Raw genomic sequence first — 24,438 nt, 5'->3', positions numbered from 1 at the left:
GACACGAGGAGTGTGGGGGGGTGGAGGGGGCTGCCCGCGTCTCCCGGGAAGTGGCGGGCCAGGCACATCCTTTCACAACAGCCTCCGACCACGCGTGTCCGAGAGGCGTGGGCGGCATGGAGGCGCCTGGCCGGCGCTCCCGGGAAGGAAGGGCCTCGCCAGACGCCTTAGCGAAGAAGACCGCTGTCGTCAACGGGACTGTTGCATTCTGGGTGAAGACGGTCGAACCCGGACGTGTCTTGGCAGCGAGCGAGCTGCCCCCTTGAGGCCGAGGAGGAGGAGGACACTTGGAGGAGAAGGTCTCCTAGGCGACCAGGGGTCCCAGGCCCTCACCACGGGGAGGAAGCCGGCCGGCCCGGTGCCTCCTCCAGCACCTGCCGTCCGGCCAGTCTGCGGGGATGTGCCCGCAGCCAGCCCTGCCCCCGCCTGGCCTCGGGACGCCACGGGGCCTCCGCAGACGGGGACATCGGCCCCGAAGTCCCGGCACCGGTGACGGTGAAGCTCACGGGCACGTAAGGCAAGAAGGATGTTTATGAGGGGACGGGCGGAGCCAGGCCTCCGAGGCACGCCTCCTCCCGCGTCCCGTCCTGTGCTCTAGGTGGGCAGCGGGTCATCGTCGCCTTTGCTGCACTTGCACTTGCAGCAGAGCACGAAGGGCGTGGCCAGCAGCAGGAAAGGCGAGGCCACCAGGAGCAGGAGCCCGAAGCCCGCAAAGATGCCCACGACCTGCAGGGAGGAAGCCAGAGCGGAGGGTCAGGGGGCATCTGGAGGGGCCACACTACAGTGTGATCCCGCGGTCGGCAAACATCAGTCCACGGAGCCAAATGTCAACGGTACAACAACTGAAATGTCTTTTGAGAGCCACGTTTTTTAAACTTAAACTTCTTCTAATGCCACCTCTTGAAAATAGACTCGCCCAGGCCGTGGTGTTTTGTGGAAGAGCCACACTCAAGGGGCCAAAGAGCCGCATGTGGCTCGAGAGCCGCGGTTTGCCGACCACTGGTATAGACCACACAGCCAGCCACCCAGCCCTCACCCACCCATACCTCCCTCCCAGGCAGCCAGCGGCCAGGACAGACCTGAAGATGGGGTGACAGCCCCACCTAGTGGCCTGAGGGGGAAATGCACAAACGCACAGCACCTGGTCTGACTGACTGTGGGCTTCTCTCTGGGCCTGAGTTTTCTCAGGGATGACACACTCGGGAGGTAAGAGGTCTCGAAGGACCGTGAGCAGCCCTGGGACTCTGCGGTATGTCCAGCGCCCCAGCATGTGTCTTAGCTTCCTGCCGACACGCACGGCACGCCATCACACGCACCCGCACGGTGGGCGCTGGGCTCATGCCGAGTCGGTGTTTTCTGCCCGCGGTCCCAATGTCCACGGGGGACCGTGCGCCGTGAATTCTGGCCAGTGTGCCGCCATCACGCGCACACAGACATTCCGGAAAACGTGAAAACACGCAGGACGCTGTTCTGCGCCAGAGGGCGCTCTTGAGCAATCGTCAGCGGGACCATCGAGTTCACCTGTGTGCACTTGCACGCACATATGAGCACATTCGGGTGCACACTCACACAGGCACACACGCACCACACACACATGCACCCCCACATATACACATGCACACACACACCCTCCTGCACGAATGCACATGCATGCACCCACCTAACCACACACACACACACACACACACTCACACACTCCCCAGGACGGGAGCCCGGCCGTGCCCACCTGCGTGCGGTGCCAGATGACGGAGGCCCGGGAGTGACCCAGCTTGTTCCTGCACGGCCCCTTGTCGTAGTGGATGAGCAGGAAGTCGTCCTGGGGAGAGGGGCATCAGGGGGCATCAGGGGGCATCAGGGGGCATCAGGGGGGCAGTCAGGGGGCATCAGGGGGCAGTCAGGGGGCATCATGGGCATCAGGGGACATCAGGGGGCATCAGGGGGCATCAGGGGGGCAGTCAGGGAGGCATCAGACGGCATCAGGGGGGCATCAGGGGGCATCAAGGGGCAGTCAGGGGGCAGTCAGGGGCATCAGGGGGTATCAGGGGGCAGTGCCTGGTCCGCCGTGTCCGTCTTTACGCCCCGGCCAGTGGGACCTGCAGTGGGACCGGCACACCCGCCCACGGGGTCCTGCTGAGCGGCTCCAGATGGTGGAGGAGAGAACCCGGTGATGCTGGGTCTGATCCAGTGACCAGAGGCTCCGCCCTCCCCCCCCAGGCCGCGCCTGCCCTGGCCAGCGTGTCCCGGAGTCTCCACCTCTGTCGGCCTCCGTCCCAGCAGGAGCTCCCCTCCCACCGGCCACCCCCCTGCACCGCGCAGACCTCTCTCCCGGGAGGTGCTGCTCTCAGCTCATCAACAGCAGCCCCCGAGGCACCAGCCTCTGCAATGTCTCCCGCTGTCCAGGAGGGGGCAGCAGCGCCTCTGACTCTCAGGCACAGGCTGCCCCTGCCTCCCTCCTGCTGCTCTCACCCCCACCTTGACCTCAGATCACCTCCCCATGACCTTGACCCGCACTGGATGCTCAGATTCCCCTCCCTGACAGGCAGACAGCGGGCGGCGGGCGGCGGGCGGTGTGCAGGCGGGCGGCACTCACGTCCAGCGACTCCAGGCAGTACCAGCAGAAGGCGTGCTTGCAGTTCTTGCACATCATCTGGGCGCAGCCTTCGTCCCGCTCGATGTAGACCTTGCACTTGGGGCAGCGTTTGATGGGCGCGTCGTCCTCCTCCGGCCTGAACCCCGAACTGCGGGAGAAGGGGGTCAGGGCCGCCCGCAGGGCCCAGGGGCAGGCGGGCCGCTGTGCTGGGCGCGGGGCTTCCCGGGAGGGACCAGGTCGCTTGTTAGTAAACGAGATAAAACTACAGGAAGAGGGAGGCCAGGAGCCAGGCTTGGGGGCTGATAAGGAGTCCCAGGAACGGGGTGGGGTGGGGGCAGAGACCAGTGTTCCCGGGCATCTTCTCCACTCCCCCCACCCCCTGCGCCGGACCTACCTGGTGTCCCCGGGGAGGAAGGCCATGGGCGTGGTCTCCGGGCAGCCCCGGCCGGGGTGCCAGCTGGCCTTGCAGGTGGAGCAGAACTCCGTGGCGCAGGCCTGGCACCGCACCGGCTGCGGCGTCTGCAGCCCCAGCTCCGGGAGCGGGCACACGGCCTGGCAGGCGGACACCGGGCACCAGGTCCGGCAGGGGTCCAGCAGCACCTCTGGCACAGGGACGGGGGAGGGGGGGCAGGTCAGGCGTGCGGGCGGGGCCTCCCCCAGACGCAGCCTCACGTTCTTACTTCGTTTTATTTCACTTATAAATATATGTTTACTGACTTCACAGAGGCAGGGAGAGGGAGGGAGAGGAACATCAGTGAGGAGAGAGTCATGGGTCGGCTGCCTCCTGCACGCCCCACACTGGGGACGGAGCCCGGTCAGGGCACAGGCCCGGGAATGGAGCCGTGACCTCCGGGTCACAGGGCGGCGCTCACACGGAGCCGGGCCTCACAGTGCTCGGGGGAGAACGTGTGGTCATCCTGCAGGTTTTACAGCACGTTTCACACAGGGGTCTTCAAACTACGGCCCGCGGGCCACATGCGGCCCGCAGAGGAGTCTGATCCGGCCCGCCAGGTTTTTTGGGCAGTGAGCGCAGCCAAGGTGTTACAGTAGGAATTAGTAGTTCATATAGTCTGGCCCTCCAGCTCTCTGAGGGACCGTGATCTGGCCCCCACTTTAAAAAGTTTGAGGACCCCTGTTTCACAGGAACAGAGCGAGCCCGTGTGCTCAGCCGTCCCTCCAGCCGGCCCCTGGGCGGCTCGGTCGCCGCTGTCTGAGCGCGGACCCTGACGTGTGAGGGTGCTGGCGGGCACGCTCCCGCCAGGACGGCCCAGCCACGGGCTTTGCCGGGGACGCCACGTGAGCCGAGGCTTCCCAGCCGCAGGCCCCACAGGCCCCACAGGCCTGTCTGACCCTCACACCGGCCCGTTTTTATGCAAAACAAACAAAACAGCCCGTGGACCGAGCCCCGGCTCTGGAGCCTGAGGGCGCGCACGGCCGGCGGGACGCCGACCCGGCCGCCTGGCTCAGCGCTCCGGTGTCCCAGGGCGGCCGCCCCCTCGGACCCAGGCGGCCACACGGCCAGGGTCCCTCCAGGGAATGTCTTCCGAGGAGCTGCCCCCTTCGGAGCCGCCCCTCCGCTGAGCCGCGGCCACACGGCCGGGGGCGGACTGACCACCGCCAAACCCCAGCGCCAGGCCTCACGGACACACACAAGCTCCTCCCGGCGGCTCAGGGGCTGAGCGCCGACCTCAGACCCAGGAGGTGAGAGTTCGATTCCCAGTCAGGGCACAGGCCCCGGTTCTGGGTTCCGTCCCCAGTGGGGGGCGGGCAGGAGGCGGCCGGTCAGTGATTCTCTCTCCTCACTGGCGCTTCTATCTCCCTTCCTCTCTGAAATCAATAGAAACGTTTTCTTAATTAAATAAAACCAGCTCCTGAGAAGTACCGCCGAGGCCCCCAAGGCTGGCTCTGCTTCTCTGATGTGGCCACACACCCTTTATCGTCATCGTAATTTGGAGAAGTGGCCTCACAAGGACACGGCGCCAGTGCTTCTTTCAAACACACAGAGACGGGCGGAGACCCCGCCGCCCTCTGGTCTCACCCCCACTCCCGTTGGGACGGTTCCCTGCGGACCGGGGCCGGCGGGGGCAGGAGTGGATGCCCGTGACGCAGACCAGGGCCCAGTCCCCGTCCAGGCGGGAGTGGACAGCCCAGGCGTGACGGCAAACCGAGCTGGAAGTCTCAGCGGGTTTGGCGTGAAGAGCCGGGCACCTACCTCTCTCAAACTGCAGCTTCTTATATCTCTGCATGATCTCAGCCGCCACCATGCACTCGATCTGAGGGAGAAAACACAGGACGAGGTGTGACAAGCTGATCACACTCACACACACACACACACACACACACCCGCCTCCGCCCCGCCCCACGGTCCCGGCCGTGCCTCGTGCTCCTGCAGGCGGCCCTGCTTCGGGCAGGAGGCGTCGGGGCAGCTGATGGTGGTTGCGAATCCTTCTCTGATCAGGAGCTCCACGTACTGCTTCAGGCACTGCAACAGACCGAGACGCAGACACACACGTGACACGTTACAGGCGTGGTGTGCAGGCAGGACGCAGGCCTGACGCCCCCGGCCGGCACCCACCAGCGTGCAGAACACGCAGCGGCACTGGGCCAGCGTGGTCATCCGCTCCGGCGGGTGCGCGCCCAGGCACAGCTTGCAAGACACCAGCGGGTCCAGCGCCAGGTCCCACGTGGGCCGGTCCCACGCCGTGGCCATGGCCGAGCAGTCTGCGGAGAGAAGGCGCGGTCAGACCCCCCCGTCCTGAGCCAGGGCAGGCAGGGGCTGCATCTCCCGGCCGCAGCACGGAGGGGAGACGGGCGGGGGCGGGGCGGAGGCCTGCGCGGACCCTGGGGTTCCGGGGACCCCCTGGGGTGCTCCGAGAGGTTCCCCGGAGAGAGGCCCCCGACGTGGTCTGTGGGCGGTTCCTTTCCCGTGTGGATGGAGACGGTCAAGGTCAGATGGCGAGAGAGCCACCGGCCCACAGGTCCCACATCCCTCCGAGGCCCTGAGTAAGGGGGACCCCCCCCGGCCCTGCACCCAGGCCGGAGGCAGAGCCTCAGCGGCCGGAGCGGCTGCTGCTGAGAGAGCCGTCGATGGGGCGCTGGCCTCAGCCCCGGGGGCCTCAGAGGGACCTGCCTCCCACCCTGGCTCCATCCACACCCCGGGGGCCGGAACCTCGGACACGGCCATGGCCTCCTTACGCCCTCACGGGTCCCAGTCTGCTCAGTCGGGGACCTCCGTCCGCGTCACACCAGCACGCCGGGAGGCCAGGCCCAGCCCATCCTCCGACACACGCTGCCCGCCCCACCCAGGGTCACGGTCCTTCCGCAGGCCCGGCAGGCCCGGCGCATGCCCGCGGGGCGGGCTCCGTCCCCAGCGGGGAGTGTGCGAGAGGCAGCCGTCAATCAGTGCTTCTCTCTCATCACGGATGTCTCTCTCTCTCTCTCCCCCTTCCCCTCTGGGATCAATAACAAACGTGTGCTTTTTAAAAAAGAACACTGGCTTGTCCTCCAGGGGGCGCTGGCTGCTCAGTGCATGGGGGGAGGGGGGGGCAGGCTGTGCTAAAGGCCTGGGTCAGAGGTCAGTCTCCGGCCGGGGCAGGGTCTGGGGTGACGGGAGGTACGGGGTGTGGGAGAGATCACTTCCCTCCTGCGTTTCGAACCCGAGTCCCCGTCCCCTCCACCTCCACCTGCTGCGCGTGGAGCGCCACCTGCTGGGGACGCGCGCGGGGTCCCGGCCGACGTGGCCCCAGTGCGTTCCAGAAGGCGGGAGCCGAGGTCCCCCTTCCGCCCGAAGCCCCTGAAGGGCCCCCCCCCACCCCGCTCTCCTCCCGCCCTCACCACTGCCCGTCCCCCGGACCAGTCCCCCCGCTGAACCCCCAGACCAGGCCCTCCCGCTGTCCGCCCCGCCCACTTACCGCCCCTCCCGCCCTCACCACTGCCCGTCCCCCCGGACCAGTCCCCCGCTATCCCCCTTCCCCCCACTGTCCGCCCCTCCCGCTGGCCGCCCCTCCCTCCCGTCACCCGAACCAGCCCCCCTGCTGTCCGCCCGCCGCCCAGCGAGGCCCTTCCTGTTTACATCCTCCGGGAGGCCTGACCCTGCGCACACTCTGCGGGCTCCACCGCTCCTTCCTCTCCCGGGCGGACGGCCGCTCGCACTCCACCTAGAGATGGCCCGGCCCCTCCCCCAGGCCCGGCCCTCCCAGGTCAGACAGACCCAGCGCCCAGCACATCAGTCAGCGGCCCCCTCGAGGGGATTCACCCTCTGGCCGCGTTCATCCCGACCCCCTCGCTGACGGCAGGGGCCTGGTTCACCCCGAAGCGCGCCTGTGTCTGAGCCCCTGTGTCTGAGCGCCTGTGTCTGAGCCCCTGTGTCTGAGCGCCTGTGTCTGAGCCCCTGTGTCTGAGCCCCTGTGTCTGAGCGCCTGTGTCTGAGCGCCTGTGTCTGAGCGCCTGTGTCTGAGCCCCTGTGTCTGAGCGCCTGTGTCTGAGCCCCTGTGTCTGAGCGCCTGTGTCTGAGCGCCTGTGTCTGAGCGCCTGTGTCTGAGCCCCTGTGTCTGAGCGCCTGTGTCTGAGCGCCTGTGTCTGAGCGCCTGTGCCTGAGCCCGTGTCTGAGCGCCTGTGTCTGAGCCCCTGTGTCTGAGCGCCTGTGTCTGAGCGCCTGTGCCTGAGCCCCTGTGTCTGAGTCCCTGTGTCTGAGCGCCTGTGTCAGCCCTGGCCGCACGGCCGGCCACAGCCGGAGGAGGGTGGGAGCAGCCGCAGCTGCAGGCTGAGCGGGAATGTGCTGGAGTCACAGAGCGGAGACACGGGCTTTGTTCCCCGGGGAGCAGGGAGCGGGGAGCAGGGAGCGGGGAGCGGGCAGCGGGGAACACAGAGGGGGCAGCGGGGAGCACAGAGGGGACAGCAGGGAGCACAGAGGGGGCAGCGGGCAGCGGGGAGCGGACAGTGGGCAGCAGGGAGCACAGAGGGGGCAGCGGGGAGCAGGGAGCACAGAGGGGGAAGCGGGCAGCGGGGAGCACAGAGGGGGCAGCGGGGAGCACAGAGGGGGCAGCAGGGAGCGGGGAGCGGACAGCGGGCAGCGGGGAGTGGGGAGCGGGCAGCGGGGAGCACAGATGGGGCAGCGGGCAGCGGGGAGCACAGAGGGGGCAGCGGGCAGCGGGGAGCACAGAGGGGGCAGCGGGCAGCGGGGAGCACAGAGGGGGCAGCGGGAGCTTACGGAGCAGCCCGCCTTCAGGAACATCTGGCGGTTCTGTCCGTCCAGCAGCTCAGGGGGGTCAGGAGGCGCCTGTCCCTTCAGCACGGGCCAGGGCCGCCACGGAGCTGTGACGGGGACAGACCGCAGACGGACGGGGAACAGTGGACAGATGGACGGACAGACGGGGAGACAGCGGACAGACGGGGAGACAGCGGACAGACAGATGGGAGGACAACAGACCAGGAGACAGTGGACGGGACAGGGAGACAGCAGACGGACAGACGGACGGGGGACAGACCGCGGACGGACGGGGGACAGCAGACGGACGGACAGACAGATGGGGAGATAGCGGACAGACGGATGGGGGGGTCAGCGAACGGATGGATGGACGGGGGGTCAGCGGACAGACAGACGGACAGGAGGACATATCTGCAGGAGCTCAGCCCGGACGGGTGGTCCAGAAGGAGCAGGTGGTGTGGCCGCTGGGCCAGGACCCCGTCTCCGTCCCCGGCTGGGGCTGCGGGCCCACTCCTCCCCCTGCACCCCTGCAGCGAGCAGAGGGCAGCGAGCACTGCCCCCAGCCCGGCCCCCCCCACAGCCCCCACTCCTGTCACCGGACAGAACACGGGGCTCCTTCTCCTCACGGTTCCCCAGGATCAGCCCCAAAGTCTGGAAACCCACAGCCACACCAACTGCAGCGGACGCCACAGCAGCCATGCCCACCGCTGCCCTCACCCCATCGCCGCCCACACCCCATCGCCGCCCACACCCCATCACGGCCCCCACGTCTGCCCCCCACGCCGGCCGCCTGCCCCCCACGTCTGCCCCTGCCCCCCACGCCGGCCGCCTGCCCCCACGCCGGCCGCCTGGCCGGGCGCCGCAGGAACAGACACAGGGGAGCCCCACACCCAGCTCCACGGGCTCGGAGTCATGAGGCAGGCGGCCAGCGGGCGACGCTGTGAGTCAGACACGGTCCCTGGGCTTGGCCCTGGCCTTGGGAGCGGCCTCCTCACCCCCAGGGCTCAGTCAGGGACGCAGGGGCTCGCCCACACCCTCCCCTCCCTGTGCCGGGGGCAAACCTCCCGGCCACGTTCGCCACGTTCGCCAGGATGGCTGTCTTTTCCTGACTCGACGCTGAAGTGGCAGCCCCCACGGGGCATCGGGGTAAAGCGGGGGTGGGGGTGCGATCTCACGCCCTGGCCCCGGCACACCCTGCCCCTGCCGGCCGCGGCCGGAGCGCTGGCCAGCTCAGGGGCGTCGGGGCCGTCTCCTTCCAGGCCCGGCTGAAGACAGACCCAAAGTCCGAGGGGGCGTGGCCACGGAACGGCCGAGAACGCTGGGGACGGTCCCCCTCGGACCCGGGCCTCACCCGTCCTGCCATCTCCCCGCGGGGCGCCCAGGACTCACTCAGAATCAGCTCCGACATGGCGGCCGGGCCCGGTGCCGACACGGAGCTGTAGCCAACGGGTATGCACCCAGCCCGGCCGGGGGCCCCGGGCCCGAGCGTCCACCCAGGAGCCAGGAGGTCAGGGTTCGATTCCCGGCAGGGCACAGGCCCAGGGTGCGGGCTCGGTCCGGTGCGGGGCGTGCAGGAGGCAGCCGGTCTGTGATTCTTTCCCATCACTGGTGTTTCTGTCTCCCCCCTTCCTCTCTGGAGTCAGCAAAAATATATTTAAAAATAACAATTTTTAAAAAAGGAATATTCCTGCAGACGGAGGGAAAGCCGGGCAGACGCAGGCTCTGCGCGCCCCGGCTCCTTTGTCTCCGAGCAGAAGGCTCTGACCCAGCCCGCCCCAGGGACCCCGCCCCGATCCACTGACGCAACCCGCCGCCCCCCCCTCCCCCCCCCAGCAGCTGCGGCCTCACCTGCTCCCGGAAACACCACCTGGAGCAGGTGCGCGGCCGGGAGGGCCCGGGGGACCCTGATCAGGCCCGGAGGACGCGGTGATTCCAGCCACGGCCACGGCCCGGCTCACTGCCAGGCTCATTGCCGGGGCCTCCGTGGAGTCCTCTGTGGGCAGGCCTTCATTTATTTGCCTGACGCTTATTAATTTGTGCAGTTAGACGGTGTCTGGTAAGCTAATGTTCAAGAAAAAACGTTAATTTTTATTAAAGCGCTCCATTATGTTACGTGGACGGTGACTCGTTTATCTCAGCCCTCGGTGTTCAGCGTGTCTCCGTCGGAACGGACCTGTGTTTCTGTGAAAATGGGAGCTTTGGGTTTCAGCGGCCACATCCACGCACACCTTGTTCATCCCGCGGCTGACCTGCTTGTTCTAGAACCACGGCGCCACGGACAAGAGCACCCGCTCTGCCCACCGCGCCACGGAACACAGCGCCCGCGCTGCCCACCGCGCCACGGAGGGCAGAGGTCACCCACCCGGGGTGAGGGGACGTCCCTGGGGCCAGGCGATGGAACTGGGTGCAGAAAGCACCTCCGCTGTCCTGAGGCCGGTTCCTCTCTCCTGCCCCCCCCCCCTCCGGCTGCCCGGGTCTGTAACAGCACAGGCGGGAGCCTGGTCTCTCCGAGTGAGCTGAGAAAATGACTGCTGTCAACTGTGTGTTCCAGCGTGAGAGCAGGCCGGCAGAGAGGGGAGGGGAGGGGAGGGGGGGAGGGGAGGGGAGGGGCATCCCCACCAGGCCTCCTGCGAGTCGGCACGGAGCCCTCACTACGGCCGCGGCCACAGGACAGGCTTCAATTACGGGAGCAGCTTTCGGCCCAGAGTCCACGCGGAGAGCGGGTTTGCGGGGAGGAGGTGGGCGGGCGCTGGCTCGGGGCGGTGCCAGCTGGGTTTGTCCTGGCCAGAGTCCCCCTGGCTCGCACCCGTGTCCCGACCGCTCTGGGCCCTGCTCCAATCTGCTCTCCGCTCGCACACTCAGAGACTGTCCGCTCAGTCCCTTTAAAAACATACCCCACTGACCTCAGAGAGGGAGAAACATCAGTGATGAGAGAATCCCGATCGGCTGCCTCCTGCAGGCCCCCCACCGGGATGGAGCCCACAGCCCGGCCTGTGCCCGGGGGAATGGGGCCGTGACCGCCGGGTTCCTGAGCCACAGCCCGGCCTGTGCCCGGGGGGATGGAGCCGTGGCCTCCGGGTCCTGAGCCCACAGCCCGGCCTGTGCCCGGGGGAATGGAGCCGTGGCCTCCGGGTCCTGAGCCCACAGCCCGGCCTGTGCCCGGAGCGGGATGGAGCCGTGGCCTCCGGGTCCCTGGCGGACGTCACCCGGAGCCACACGCCGGGAGCGTGTTATCGCTCTCACTCTGAGCAGACTCCGGAAGGAAGGGCCCTCGGAGCAGGAATCCGACTCCCAGGGAGGACCGACCTCCCGAGGGCGAGGGCGAGGCCGCGGGAGAGCCGCTGAGGTCACGTCAGACGTAGAAAAGGGAGGAGGGTTTGTCCTTCCTTCCCAACCGCAAACCGTCCCGAGTTCGCAGGGAAAGACGATAAACGGCGAAAAGAAAACACACGATAATCCCAAGCCAGGAGGATACCCGGGGCAGCTGTTCCCAACACAGAGCGGGGTTTTCCAAATTTCTCACGCACACACATGCTCACACACATACACACACACTCACACACGCACACACACATTCACACGCACACACACTCACACACGCACAGAGACACTCACACACACTCACACACATACACGCACACACACACTCACACACACACATTCACACGCACACACACTCATACACACATGCTCACACACACTCACACACACTCACACACGCAGAGACACTCACACACTCACACACATACACGCACACACGCACTCACACACACACACACGCTCACACACACACACGCACGCACAGAGACACTCACACACACACACATACACGCACTCACACACACGCGCGCGCGCACACACACACACACACGCGCGCGCGCACACACACACACACACACACACAGCCCTTTGCCGGCACCAACCGCCCATGAGCTCACAGTCCCGTCCGCGCCAAGGCCAGCAGGAGGCACCCCCCCCCCCCCCCCGCCCTCTCCGGGGCCTTGGGGCTCAGGAAGTAAACAGACCTGGGGGGGGGGAGGCTGAGGGGAGCGCTGACCCCCTGCAGTCGGTGTGGGAGCAGGAGGCCCACAGCCACGCCGCCCCTCCTGTGCAGACACAACCCCAGACCCCCTCCCCTCCCCGGGAGGAAGCCGAGGGCCAGGAGGCGGGCTGGCGGGCGGCCGGGGTCCGAGACCCTGCGGGCACCCCCGGTGGGGACTGCTCTCCGCAGGCTGGCTCCTGGCCGTGCCCAGCTTCCTCCCGGTGCCCGCCCGGCACCGCCTGCCCGCCCGGCCGCAGGCCCGTGCCCGTCAGGCCAAGGGCGTGCCATTTCTGTTCGCCGTGCGGGCTTTACCACCGCGGCGCTGGGTCCCCGAAGGCGCCCTCTTCCCAGGAGGGTCACGTGGCCCCCTGCCCCCTGCGTCCCGGGGCGGGGAGCCCCCTCCAGCGGAGCCCCTGGCGTGCACCCCTGGGCGGATCGAGCTGTCCGGCTGTCAGTGTTGTTTTTCTTCCCAAACGCACATCGGACGGACACCTGGGTTCCATTTGCTCGCGTTTTGTTTTAAATGTTTGTTTCCTGACTCACGCGTGAGGTTAGCCTGTGTTTTCTTTCACTTCCTTTGCCTGATTTCCAGGGGACCCCCCCCCTTTTTTGTTTTTCCTGCTCCTCGAAAGATTCCGTGTCCGCTTGGAATGGCCGCCCTGGGAACAAGGCAGGGCTCGGAGGACGGCGACCGGCGCCTCCTTTGCCGGAAGGTTCTCTCTGCTCAGGGTACAGGCTCCATCCCCAGTGGGGGCCGTGCAGGAGGCAGCCGATCCATGATTCTCTCATCACTGGTGTTTCTCTCTCTCCCTCTTCCTTCCTCTCTGAAGCCAATGAAAAGTGTAAAAATAAAAATAAATAAGCGACGAATGCTCCCAGCGAAACACACACCTGTGGCCTCACTTAGCCCCCGCCCGGCTCCCCTCTCGGAAGCCGTGGCAGCCACTCCTGTCCCCGATGCTCCCCTCCACCCTCCCCCCGGACCCACACCCGCCGGGGCACTGCTGCCAGGCCCACACGGCATCTCTCCGTGGTTGCCAAAGCCACCGCCGGGCTGCGGGCGCAGAGCCAGCACCGGCCACGCTCACCCGGCCATCCGGACACGGCTCCTGGCCCCCCCCGCCCGGGGCCATTCCCGGGGCTCCGACAGCCACACCCCGCCTCCCGCTCCGGGCCCCTGGGCCTCCTCCGCCGGCCTTGCCTCTGGGCCTCAGGGAGCAGCCATTCCCCCTCTCCCCTCGCTGGGACCTCACCTCGTCTCCCCTGTAAACGTCACCCCAAGACTCCCTCTGCGTCTCCAGCCGACCACGGTCTCCGGCCACGGTCTCCGGCCACGTGTGGGCACAGCCGCCACGCAGGGCTCCGTCGTCCCCAACGCGACCTGTGCAAAGCGGGGCTCCCGCTCTCTCGGCGCGGAGACCGTCTCCGCCGGCAGACGCGGCTGCCTCGGGCGGCACAGCTCCATCTGAGCCCCACGGCACCGCCTCCTCCTCCCACGCCGCCATCTGCCGGAGCGCAGGCTGGTCCGCACCCAGAGCGGCCGCGCTCGCCGCCCCGGCCCGCGGGGAGCAGCCGCGCTCTGCCGTCCGGATCGCCCGGGCGTCCATGGAGCTCCCACGGCCTCTCGCTGTCCCTGACCCCCCCCCCCCCGCCCAGCCTGCGCCATCACCAGCCCACAGGCCGGGCGCACCCGTCCCTCCTCTGCTTCAGCCCTGCGCCCCCTCCCATCGCAAAGCCTCCGCTCCCCCGAATCGGCCGGGCGGGTACGGGGTCCCTGCGAGCCCTGAGGACACGCCCGGGCAGCTGCTGCCACGCCCCCCAGGTCCCCCTAGCCCCCCTCCCCACCCCCCACGCCGCCCCGCCCACGCGCTGGTGTGGAGGGGCCCCTGCCCCCTCCCCCGGCCCTGCCTCCTCCTCCCAGCACCACGCCTGCTCCCGACTCCCCACACCCCTGAGGTCCACGGTCAAGGTCACCTTCACAGCAAGACCTCCCAGCCCTTCCATTCAAAGCCACGCCCTCCCCGGCCCCCACCCACCGTCCCTCTCTCTCCTCCACATGCCCGTGGCACACAGTGTGGCTTCGGCCTTTCCCTCCTGCCCTGCCTGTCCCTCCCCCTCCCCCCGCCTCACGCCAGAGCTGGGCTGGTGTCTGCGCCCCCGGATTCCGGGTCAGAGGAGCGCCAGCACCGCCAGGAGCCCGGCCCGCAGGCTCTCGGTGAGGGAAGGAGCCGGTCGGCCCAGACGCACCCTCTGGCCTTCCCGCCCGCTCCCGGGTCTCCGGCCCAGGGCACGGCGCTCCCGGCTGCGAGGAGCCGCGGGAGGCCCTGGTGGGGATCGTTATGAAACGTCACCGAGACGGCACGCACGGAGCCGAGGTCCCGCCTCACCGCCGCCCGGGACGGGCTGGCCACGGCTCCCACGTGCGGCTCCATGGGGTGGAGACGCACTTACTGGCAGGCCTTCCGTCTCCCCGGCAACGGCCTGCGAGGCCGCTAAGCCGGCGGTCGGCAAACTCATCGGCCCGCAGAGCCACACACCAACAGCACGACTGACATGTCTTCGGAGAGCCACGTTTTAAACGTAAACTTTTAACGCCACTTCCACACAGACTGGCCCAGGCCGTGGTGTTTTGTGGAAGAGCCACACTGCAGGGATCAAAGAGCCGCCTGTGGCTCGAGAGCCGCGGTCGACCACGGCACTAAGAAGGCAGCAATGAAGCTTTGCCAATTCAAACCTGCCGAGTGCCACGTTACCTCTGAGAAGCCAGGGGAGGAGGGGACGGGCTGTCTTCTGGCCAAAACCTGGTGTGCAGGCGTGCCGGGCCCAGGTGTGCTGTGTTCCGGTGTTCTGGTCCAGGCGTGCTGGGCCCAGGTGTGCTGTGTTCCGGTGTTCTGGTCCAGGCGTGCTGGGCCCAGGTGTGCCGCGTCCAGACGTGCTGGGTCCAGGTGTGCTGTGTTCCGGTGTTCTGGTCCAGGCGTGCTGGGCCCAGGTGTGCCGCGTCCAGACGTGCTGGGCCCAGGTGTGCTGTGTTCCGGTGTTCTGGTCCAGGCGTGCTGGGCCCAGGTGTGCTGTGTTCCGGTGTTCTGGTCCAGGCGTGCTGGGCCCAGGTGTGCCGCGTCCAGACGTGCTGGGCCCAGGTGTGCTGTGTTCCGGTGTTCTGGTCCAGGTGTGCTGGGTCCAGGTGTGCTGTGTTCCGGTGTTCTGGTCCAGGTGTGCTGGGCCCAGGTGTGCTGTGTTCCGGTGTTCTGGTCCAGGCGTGCTGGGCCCAGGTGTGCCGCGTCCAGACGTGCTGGGTCCAGGTGTGCTGTGTTCCGGTGTTCTGGTCCAGGCGTGCTGGGCCCAGGTGTGCCGCGTCCAGACGTGCTGGGCCCAGGTGTGCTGTGTTCCGGTGTTCTGGTCCAGGCGTGCTGGGCCCAGGTGTGCTGTGTTCCGGTGTTCTGGTCCAGGCGTGCTGGGCCCAGGTGTGCCGCGTCCAGACGTGCTGGGCCCAGGTGTGCTGTGTTCCGGTGTTCTGGTCCAGGTGTGCTGGGTCCAGGTGTGCTGTGTTCCGGTGTTCTGGTCCAGGTGTGCTGGGCCCAGGTGTGCTGTGTTCCGTGTGCAGCGGTGCTTCGGCTGGCTCCTCCCCCCACGCCCGGCCACGCGTGTGGAGAAGTGGGACGAGGCCCCTGGGCACCGCAGCGTGTCACGGTCAGCAGGCCGCCGAGCACCTGGGAGACAGGAGGGCCACGGAGCTCAGAGGGCGGCCTGCAGGGGGAAGGGAGCACACGCCAGCCCGCTGCTGCGTCCGTGTGAGCAGATCACCCCACAGAGCCAGCCGGGGCCAACACACACTGACAGTTCTGTCCGCCTCTCACCCGTCTCGTCAGCCATGTGCACATCAGCGAGCGCGCGCGCGCACACACACACACACACACACACACACACGTGACCAGACGCCGGGCCTCGCAATTAAATGGACCGAAAGGCGCCGCCCTTCACCTGTCCGATCGGCAGCCACTAAAAACCCGCCACGGCAGAATAAAGACTCGGTGCCGCTGGCTGAGGTAAGGGAAGACCTTCACTCACTCCTCAGGAACATAATAACGAGTGCCACCTGGACAATCACCTGGGAGTGGGTGAAATATAAACCACACACACCTCTGACCCCCACACACCACCCTGAGGACTGACTCTGCGGCTGGACGGCACCAGCGTGTCCTGTGTCACTGAGCACGTTCTTGGCGCACACGGGACGGGCACAGACACGGGGGGCCCCGAGGAGCCATGATGGGGACATGGGAGTGAGACACGCAGTGTCATCCCGTGAGACTGAACACTACCCCCGGTGTCGGTACGAACTGGGGTCGAAGACAGACCAGCAAGAAAATAAAGGCGTCATAGAGAGCAACTCCTATAAACCCAGTTGTGCGCACACATATCGGGGAGACGCTGGCACCCCTAATTTTTCTAGAATTCTTTTTAAAAAAGGAAAAGCGGTAGGAAGGCCCGTCCTCCTCGCCTGGCCCCTCCCTGGCCCCGCTTCCTTTCTGCTGCCCAGGGAGCGGCGTGTCTCCCGCTGAAGGTTCTGAGTGTGTGACCCTGAGCTGCACGCACGGAGAAAGGAATTCCTTCCCGCGGATCACACAACGGACAGGGTGGCCCCTCCGGGGAAAACTGCTGCTTTTCCGTTATCCTCAGAGGGTCCCTCATCCTGTAGGTGAACCTGCTGTTTTTAGATAGTCCCTTGCCCTGGGACATACCTGTTTTTGTTTAAGTGACGGGAAAAGATAAACTTCACTGTCCGACCTTGCAGGCTCACCGCCTCAGGGAACAGACTGACGTGGATAACAATTCCCAAGGTCTCAGGCCCAGGTTTGCTCACGCCGACCTCGAGGTCGCAAACTGTTTGCAACCATCACCTACGCCCGTGGCCGGCAAACCGCGGCGCGCGAGCCACCTGCGGCTCCTTGGCCCCTGGAGCGTTCTCACGCCGCTTCTTCAGAACAGACTGGCCCAGGCCGAACACCGCCGTCTGCGCACGGCCTCGGAGTTCCCACCGCACTGTCCGTGCGCGCCCGCACGCGGTGTTTTGTGGGAGAGCCGCACTCGGGGGCCGCAGAGCCGTAGGTGGCTCGCGAGCCGCGGTTTGCCGACCACGGTCTAAGGTAACAGACGGACCTTGATGATAATTCCCAGAGTCTCATGCCAAGGGGTAGCTCACGATGATCTCAGGTTGAAAACGGATGGTAACCATCACCTGCGCCGAGCTCTTGGTGAAATCTGCAGACAGAGAAGCTCGAAGACATAAACCCGGGAACTTCCTGGGTGCTGTATGCTCGGAGATTTGGAAGAGACACCTCCTGGGGCCCCGCGATCAGTGGCTCCTGATGAACGGGCTCACGGAGGCACCCTGTCTCACCGGCCAACACGTAACATAGCCGTGAGTGCGGCCTGCCGCCGCCTCTGCACGGACACCCCCGCCCCTCCCCGGCTCTGCATCCTGGGCTCCGGAGCCCGCCTCCGCGCTGGGGGCCTGCCGGGCACCCCCCCAGGCGAGTCCTGAGCTCTTCCTGCTCCCCCGTCTCCCTCCCCCTCTGTCCACCACGAGTGGCCAGCCGGTGCCGGCGCCGACGCCTGCCGGAGCACAGCCGAGCCTCCCCTGCCTGACCCGCGGGACACGGGAGCCCTCGGCCTCCCAGCCCCTCGCCCCCCGGTGGAGGGGTCTCGTGGCTCCGCTCCATCCCAAGCCCCAGTCCGAACACCCGGAGCTCCCGGGAGCCGGCGTCCGCCGCTGCCGTCCGCGGAGGCTTCGGACGCCGTCTGTGTGGCAGGCGGGTGAATGGAGGGCTTGTCCGGCCCACAAAGCGGCCTCTGTCCCGGCCCGCGCCCCAGCGGCTCAATCGGAGACAGAGGCCTCAGTCTCGCTCCCCGTGCCCCGCCCAGCGGCCCACATCTGCCTGCCCGGGGCGGAGCGCACCCCCAGCTCGCTGGCTGGCCGTCCGCGGCGGGACCCGTGTCCTCCTCTCTCCGGTGAGGAGGGCGTGTGCTAATGCCACCCTCGCCCGCGTCAAAGGAATGAATCTGACGGGGAGGCCCTGAGCGTCCATCTTCTACAAAAACTGCCGTTTGACCTGTTAACCTGCCACTGGCTTCTGTAAGCGCTCGCTTGCTTCAATACTAAGGAAAGTAACACGACGCCCACGCCGGCGCGGCCATGGAACCTGCCCCGGACGAGGCTATCGGTGCTGGCGCAGCCAGGCCTCTGGCGGAGGTCGCAGGGCCCAGCACTCAGGGGCTCTTTAAGAATTTGCAAAGGGGCCGGGAACACCCGCACTGGGAGACAGAGAAGGTAAAGCATATGAACAGGGAAAGCTCCTCCCTGGGGGGCCCAGCATCGGAGACCTTTTCCTCCGGCCGACTCCCCCTCTCAGCATCGCTTGGTTCCAGTTTTCCGTACCGGTGCGGAGCCTCAGGGCTGCACGCACCCTCTGAGCCGGAGGCCCCAGACCTCAGACCCCGTCCGATGCTGCCGGGACCTCTGACCCGTCCGTGTCCCCATTTTGTCCGTCCAGGAAGGGGGAGCAGTTCCAGGGACCTCTCTCTCGGGGGCTCCCCCGAGGGGGCGGTCCATAAACCGTCCCTGAGAAACGCCGGAGGCCTGAGGACTTCCAGCAGGAGTGCTGAGGCTCTGCGGGGGCAGGGCGGGGGCGGGGCCGCCGGGGGCCGGGCGGAGGCAGCAGGAGCCGATGGAGGAGCGGGGAGGGGAGGCTCTGGGAATCGGACCGAGCCGCCGGGCGGAGTGCATCTGGACGCCATTTCCCGGTTGGATAACACCCGGCCTCCGTCCGCCAGGATGGAAAGCCTTGGCCCCACCGAGCGCGGTCCCGTTCTCGTGGCTCCCGTTCTCGTGGCTCCGCGGGGACACGGGGACCAGCGCCCGCACAGAGCGACGCCATCACCCCTCTCTCCGCGCTTTTCTCCTCTGGCTGCGGCTCTCCTGTTTCCAGCCGGAATGCCGGGAGCCAGGGCGCTGCCGGTGGAGACAGCAGCGCCGGGGCCGGGGCTGAGCGTCACCAGACCTGCTCCCGGCCAGCGCCGGCCCGCGGGCTGCTGGTGCCACCCGACCTTCATGGCATCGGTCCTGAGGCCCCGCACCCCCCACGCCCACCCCCAGGCCCTATAGCCGCCCGCCCTCCCGCCACGGCCGGACTGATGCCGAAGGCCCTGCCCGCGCGGGCGCGCTCCCCCTCCCAGCAGATGTTTACGAGCCCCCAGCGCCGGGCTGACCACGGAGATCCCATCAGGCGCCCGAGGGGCCGGTCTCCGCAGACCCGCGCGGAGGGCTGGCTGATGTCCCAGGTGCAGGGAGCGGCGCAGGGTTAGGCCTCGGACTGAGCTGCTGGCAGAGCCACAGACAAGTCCCGGCGTGGAGGGCACAGCCTCTCAGCAGCATCAGGTGGCCTCTCTGTCACCCAGGGCCTTCCTGGGCAGCTGACGGCTGTGGGAGGGCAGCAGGTGCTGCCAGAACCAGTGAGACTCACAGGAACACGGTAACTGTGGTGACCACCGCCTTGTTTGCCTCTGGCTGTAAAACAAAGCCTCAGCTTGCCGCCTGGACCTGTCCTGCAGCCTCGGCCAGGCACAGGAGAGCCTCCTAGACCAGTGGTCGGCAGACCCATTAGTCAGCAGAGCGGCAGCTCGTGAGCCTGTTTGCTGACTGTGGACCTAGACCCAGCTTATTCTCTTCGTCTGTCTTTTCTTCATCCTTCGCCGCCCCCCCCCCCCTCCCCAGGCTCGCCGAACCCTTGGCTGTGCCCTCCAGGGGAGACCCACGTGGAACGGAAGTTAAAACCATGCACACCCTCCCTGCAGCCCGCTCCCACTGCGCCCGCTGTGACCGGGGGACCGGGAATCCCGAGGGACCAGGGCGGCCTCGGGAGCAGCGGAGTGAGGCGGCTGCGGGGAGAGCGGGGCGTGGGGGGAGGGGTAGCCTGGGAGGCCCAGACCCCACAGCACTGCCCGCCGGCCACAGGGGGAGCAGCCAGGAGAACCACGCCCATAAGAAGTGGAAGAAGGGAGCACTGGCCGCTCCCTGGACGGCAGGAGCCTGAGAGGCTGCCCGTCCAGAGGGCTCGGGGCTGATGGCTCACACGTGAGGGCAGAACCAGGCGGCGTGGCTGAGCGTCGCCCTGGGAACCAGGAGGCCACGCTTCCACTCCCGGTCAGGGCCCGGCCCGGGGCCCAGGCTCCCTCCCCTGGAGGGGCGTGCAGGAGGCCCATGATTCCCCCGCATCCTGGATGTTTCTCTCTCCCTCTCCCTCCTCCCTGACATCAATAAACACACGTTTTAATAACCAACACATGGACCTGCTGCCCTGGCCAGGGACGGAGCGAAAACAAGGTCACGGCCAAGGCCAGGGCTTCAGGCCAGGGAGAAGGAATCGGAGAGATTACAGCGCTCACAGATAAGGGATGCCTCGCCCTGCCCGGCGGGAAGAGCGAATTCCTTCAAAACACCGCGCGCCAGAGGCCCCACCGCCCGTGGGCCTGGGCGGGGTTCAGTGAGCGTACGGGAAGCACGCAGCTCGGATGGCGGCTGGTGTGCGAAGAGGAGAAGCGGGCACAGAGCCACGTGGCGGGCACCAGGGGCTCCTCTGTCCCACGGCCACGACCCCCCCGCGTTTGAGAGACGAACCCCGTCCTCCGCGCACAGACCGCCCCCTCGTTCTCGCCCCGCCGGCCTCCGGCTCCGCGTCCCTCCGCCGGCCTCCCAGCCCGGCCCGAAGGCGTGGCCACACCACGGACGAGGGAGAGTGCGAGCGGGGGTCGCTCCTGGGCTGAGCGTGTCTGAGGGAAAGGCGCCTGGTGCGTTCCAGACATTTCCGAGACCTATGTGCGGCACAGGACACGGCGCTGGGCCTGGGGACTGCGGTCCCGGCCCTCGCTGCCCCCGGGCTGCAGACGCTCACCGCTCACCGCTACGGCACAGCACCACGGACACCGGCGCGGCGCGGGGGTCTGGCCCCCGCCGGCCGGTTCATCACCGCGCCGTCCGCCGCCCCCACGGGCCGGGCCTCTCCCGGGGGTCCTGGGCCCCGCAGCCTCGGTCTCCACTCCCCCTCTCCCCCCACCAGGAGCTGCCACGGACCCGGACTGTCCTGGAGACGCAGAGGCAGCCGCCTGGTGCCTCCGGAAAAGCGGGTCCTTCCGGTAACAGGACCGAGGTGGCTGGCCCCACGCCCCCTCCTGTCCTGCGGCCTCACACACAGACAGGAGCCCGCAGCCTGGGAGAGCCGCTGGGCTGGGCCGCCCTCGGAGGGCAAAGGTGACAGGCGAAGGTCGGCGGAGCCACACGGGGCACTGGGTCTCACCACCACGCCTGCCGTCAGCCTCGCCGAGGAGCCCTGTGCCCGGTCTTTGTTGGAGCTCTGTCCTGCCAAACACACGGAGACATACATGTCCGTCCGTGTAAACACGTGCTCCTGACCCTGGCAGGTGGGGATGGGGGTTGAACTCCGAGCCCCAGGGCCTGTGGAGGGACCTTGGTCAGGTCTTTGCAGACGAGCGAGTTACCACACGGTCCACAGAGCGGGCCCGCTCCACGGACGCTGACCAGAGGGTCTGCCGTCTTAGCCTATTCGGCTGATCTTTTTTTTATTGAATATATTTTATTGATTTTTTTTTACAGAGAGAAGGGAGAGGGATGAGAGTTAGAAACATCGACGAGAGAGAAACATCGATCAGCTGCCTCCTGCACACCCCCCACTGGGGATGTGCCCAAAACCCAGGTACATGCCCTTGACCGGAATTGAACCTGGGACCCTTGAGTCCACAGGCCGACGCTCTATCCACTGTGACCTGCGAGCACGGCCCCAGCGTGGGCGCTTGGCGTGCAGTGTCCTGTCCCAGCCGCTCGCCTGGGCCCGCATCCTCTCCGCGCCCCAGCCGGCCCGCACGGGGTCCCCGCTCCACTGCGCCTCCGCGTACTGACAGGAGGCAGGCCCCTTGCACACACCGCCACCGGCCGGTGCGGCTCGGTGAGCGTCACCCAGGACCCGGGAGGTCAGGGTTCCATTCCCGGTCCGGGCACAGGCCCGGGTTATGGCCTCGATCCCGTGCGGGCGTGCTGGAGGCAGCCGGTCCGTGATTCTCCCCCATCACGGACGCTTCTCTCTCTCTCCCTCTGAAATCAATAAAAGCATTTTTTTTTAAACTGAGTTATAACCACATGAGCTCCCCAACGCCAGCCGGGCCAGGACGGGACAGTGTCCACGCCGTCAGAATGGGGTCACAAGCACCCCGTTTTCCCCCGGGGACCGGGGTCCGGGCCTGGCCCGTGGAGCAGCAGTGCGGCGTGGGGAGCGGGCTCTGGGGCTCATGCTCCGCACCCCTCCCCTCCTCCCAGCTCACCCCCCCTCCTCACAGCCCTCAATGCTCCCCCTCCACAGGGCGAGACCGGCCGCCCGGAGCCTCCCCTCCTCCCAGCTCGCCCCCCCCCCCCCCAGCCCTCAATGCTCCCCCTCCACAGGCGAGACGGGCCGCCCGGAGCCAGACTCCGTGACCTCTTCCCTCTGACCTCTCTGGGCATAACCTCTTCACACTTTTTAAAAAGTAACGAAAGAAAACTCAGACAGGAAGCTGCAAAGACGGGGAGGGGGGGGGGGGGCCCTCTTGCCAGGGCTGGGGGAGGGAGGCACACACCACCGCCTGCCTGCAGGGCCCAGGACCTGGGGCAGGGCCCCCCACCCCTGTGTCTCTCCCTCCTCCTCTGCCCGGGGCCCCTGCAAGCTTCCTCTCCCTCCAGCCTCCCCTCCGGCCTCCCTGTGGCCTCCCCGGCCTCCCCTCCAGCCCCCAGGCCCGGCCCGCCTCCCCGGCCTCACTGACCAGCACCTCTGGGTGGGACACTCCCCGGGGGGCCTGGCCTGAGTCACCTCCAGGCCTTTCCTAACCCCAGGCCCGCCCCCAGGAAGGGGTCCTCCCAGACCTGTGGGACCCAGCCTGGGGTCACCTCTGGGTGCAGGCACCAGCCTCCGCCCCCAGCCCGGGCAGCAGGCCTCGGGCCGTCTCCCCTCCCTCCGGCACCCGCTCCCGCCTGGCCGCCAGGAGCCAGGCTACACGCTGCTGGCGGCGTTTCTCCTCTTTGGGGTTCAGTGTGTGAGTGTTGGGGGGACAGAGACAGAGGGCGGGGGAGCGCCCACAGCGGGGACCCTCTGGGACCCCACGGATCGGCACCAGGAGGAGCCCTTTCCCAGGGGCCTGGGCGCCGATGGGAGCGGGGACCCGGGGACCGGGGACCCCGGCCTCGGAGGGGCGGCGGCGGGAGAGGTGGCGGGTCCTGGGCGCCCGGGGAGATGGGTAACGGGCGCCGGTCCCCGCGCCCCGCGCCCCGCCCGGACCTCGCCCTCCGCGGCCTGCGCCCCGCGGCCCCTCCGCCCCGGCCGGAGCCCGGCGCCCGCGGGGGGAAGGGGACCCGCTCCCCCAGCCGCGCGGAGGCCGCCGCCCCGCGGGCAGCCGGCCGGGGGCGCCCCGCACGGAGCCCCGCCCGCCCGCCCGCCCGATGCGGACACAAAGGAAGGTCCGCGCGTCACGCACCGGCCGCGCCGCCTCCGGCTCCGGCTCCGGCTCCGTCCGCTCCGCCGCCGCCGCTCCGAACGCTCCGCCCAGGCCTGTCTCCGCCGCCGGCGCCTCCGCCCGCTCCGCCGGCGCCTCTGCCCGGCCGGCCTCCGCCTCCCCCGCTCCGGGCGCGGCGCGAACGGCACAAAGACTGCGGCCCCCGCCCGCCCGCCCGCCCGCGGCGCCCCCTGCCGCCCGCCCGCGGCGCCGCACGCCCGCAGAGGGGCCAGGGGGCCCTGCCAGCCGCCAGGAGCGCCCCGAGCCCGGCCTGGGGGGACAGGGGGGCGGGGGGGGGACAGGAGCGCCCCGAGGCCGGCCTGGGGGGACAGGGGGCCCTGGGGGGGACAGGAGCGCCCGGAGGCCGGCCTGGGGGGACAGGGGGACCTGGGGGGGGACAGGAGGACCTGGGGGGGGGACAGGGGGGCGGGGGGGGGACAGGAGCGCCCCGAGCCCGGCCTGGGGGGACGGGAGCGCCCACACCAGGGGAGAAGGTGCCAGGCAGAGCTCAGCCCTGAGCCCGGGCGGCCCCGGTCCCTCCCAGCAGGTCCCCCCGGGCCTGGCACACGGGCTGGCCCTGGGCTCCCTGGAAGTCTGTCCCCGATGCCAACAGCCACGGGGGCCCCTGAGCCAGCTGGAAGCAGTGGTGCCGCCTGGCCCGCTGGCCCAGGAACCCGGAGGTCAGGGTTCGATTCCCGGTCAGGACTCATTCCAGGTTCCGGGCTCGACCCCCAGGAGGGGTGTGCAGGAGGCAGCCGGGCCGTGACTCTCTCATCACGGATGTTTCTGTCTCTCCCCCTTCTCCCTCGCTGAGATCCATTAAGACACACACCTCTACATGTTTTAAAATAAAATTTATTGATTTTTTACAGAGAGGAAGGGAGAGGGATAGAGAGCCAGAAACATCGATGAGAGAGAAACATCGATCAGCTGCCTCCTGCACACACCCCTACTGGGAATGTGCCCGCAACCAACGTACATGCCCTTGACCAGAATTGAACCCGGAACCCT

General features: G+C 67.8%; 1 protein-coding gene across 2 annotated transcripts; it reads right to left on the bottom strand.

Annotated features, from left to right (window-relative positions):
- Nucleotides 1-513: 513 nt before the first annotated feature.
- Nucleotides 514-23,483, bottom strand: RNF144A (ring finger protein 144A). Of its 2 annotated transcripts, none has more exons than XM_084900099.1 (8): nucleotides 23,410-23,483; nucleotides 5,166-5,311; nucleotides 4,968-5,072; nucleotides 4,803-4,863; nucleotides 2,985-3,192; nucleotides 2,591-2,738; nucleotides 1,727-1,816; nucleotides 514-726 (listed from the first exon to the last, which is right to left on the bottom strand). In XM_084900099.1, exons 2-8 carry the CDS (start codon nucleotides 5,298-5,300, stop codon nucleotides 595-597), a joined length of 879 nt encoding a protein of 292 aa, XP_084756225.1. In that variant the 5' UTR covers nucleotides 5,301-5,311; nucleotides 23,410-23,483; the 3' UTR covers nucleotides 514-594. The 2 variants fall into 2 exon arrangements, with proteins under 2 accessions (XP_084756225.1, XP_084756224.1); XM_084900098.1 differs by lacking the exon at nucleotides 23,410-23,483 and adding an exon at nucleotides 14,592-14,747.
- Between the last annotated feature and the right edge of the window lie 955 nt (nucleotides 23,484-24,438).

The sequence above is a fragment of the Pipistrellus hanaki genome (genome assembly GCF_964339955.1).
Source record: "Pipistrellus hanaki genome assembly, chromosome: 12".
In the NCBI taxonomy this organism is placed as follows: Eukaryota; Metazoa; Chordata; class Mammalia; order Chiroptera; family Vespertilionidae; genus Pipistrellus; species Pipistrellus hanaki.
The sequence above is the reverse complement of the archived record's forward strand: the minus strand, read 5'-3'. Positions and strand labels throughout refer to the sequence as shown.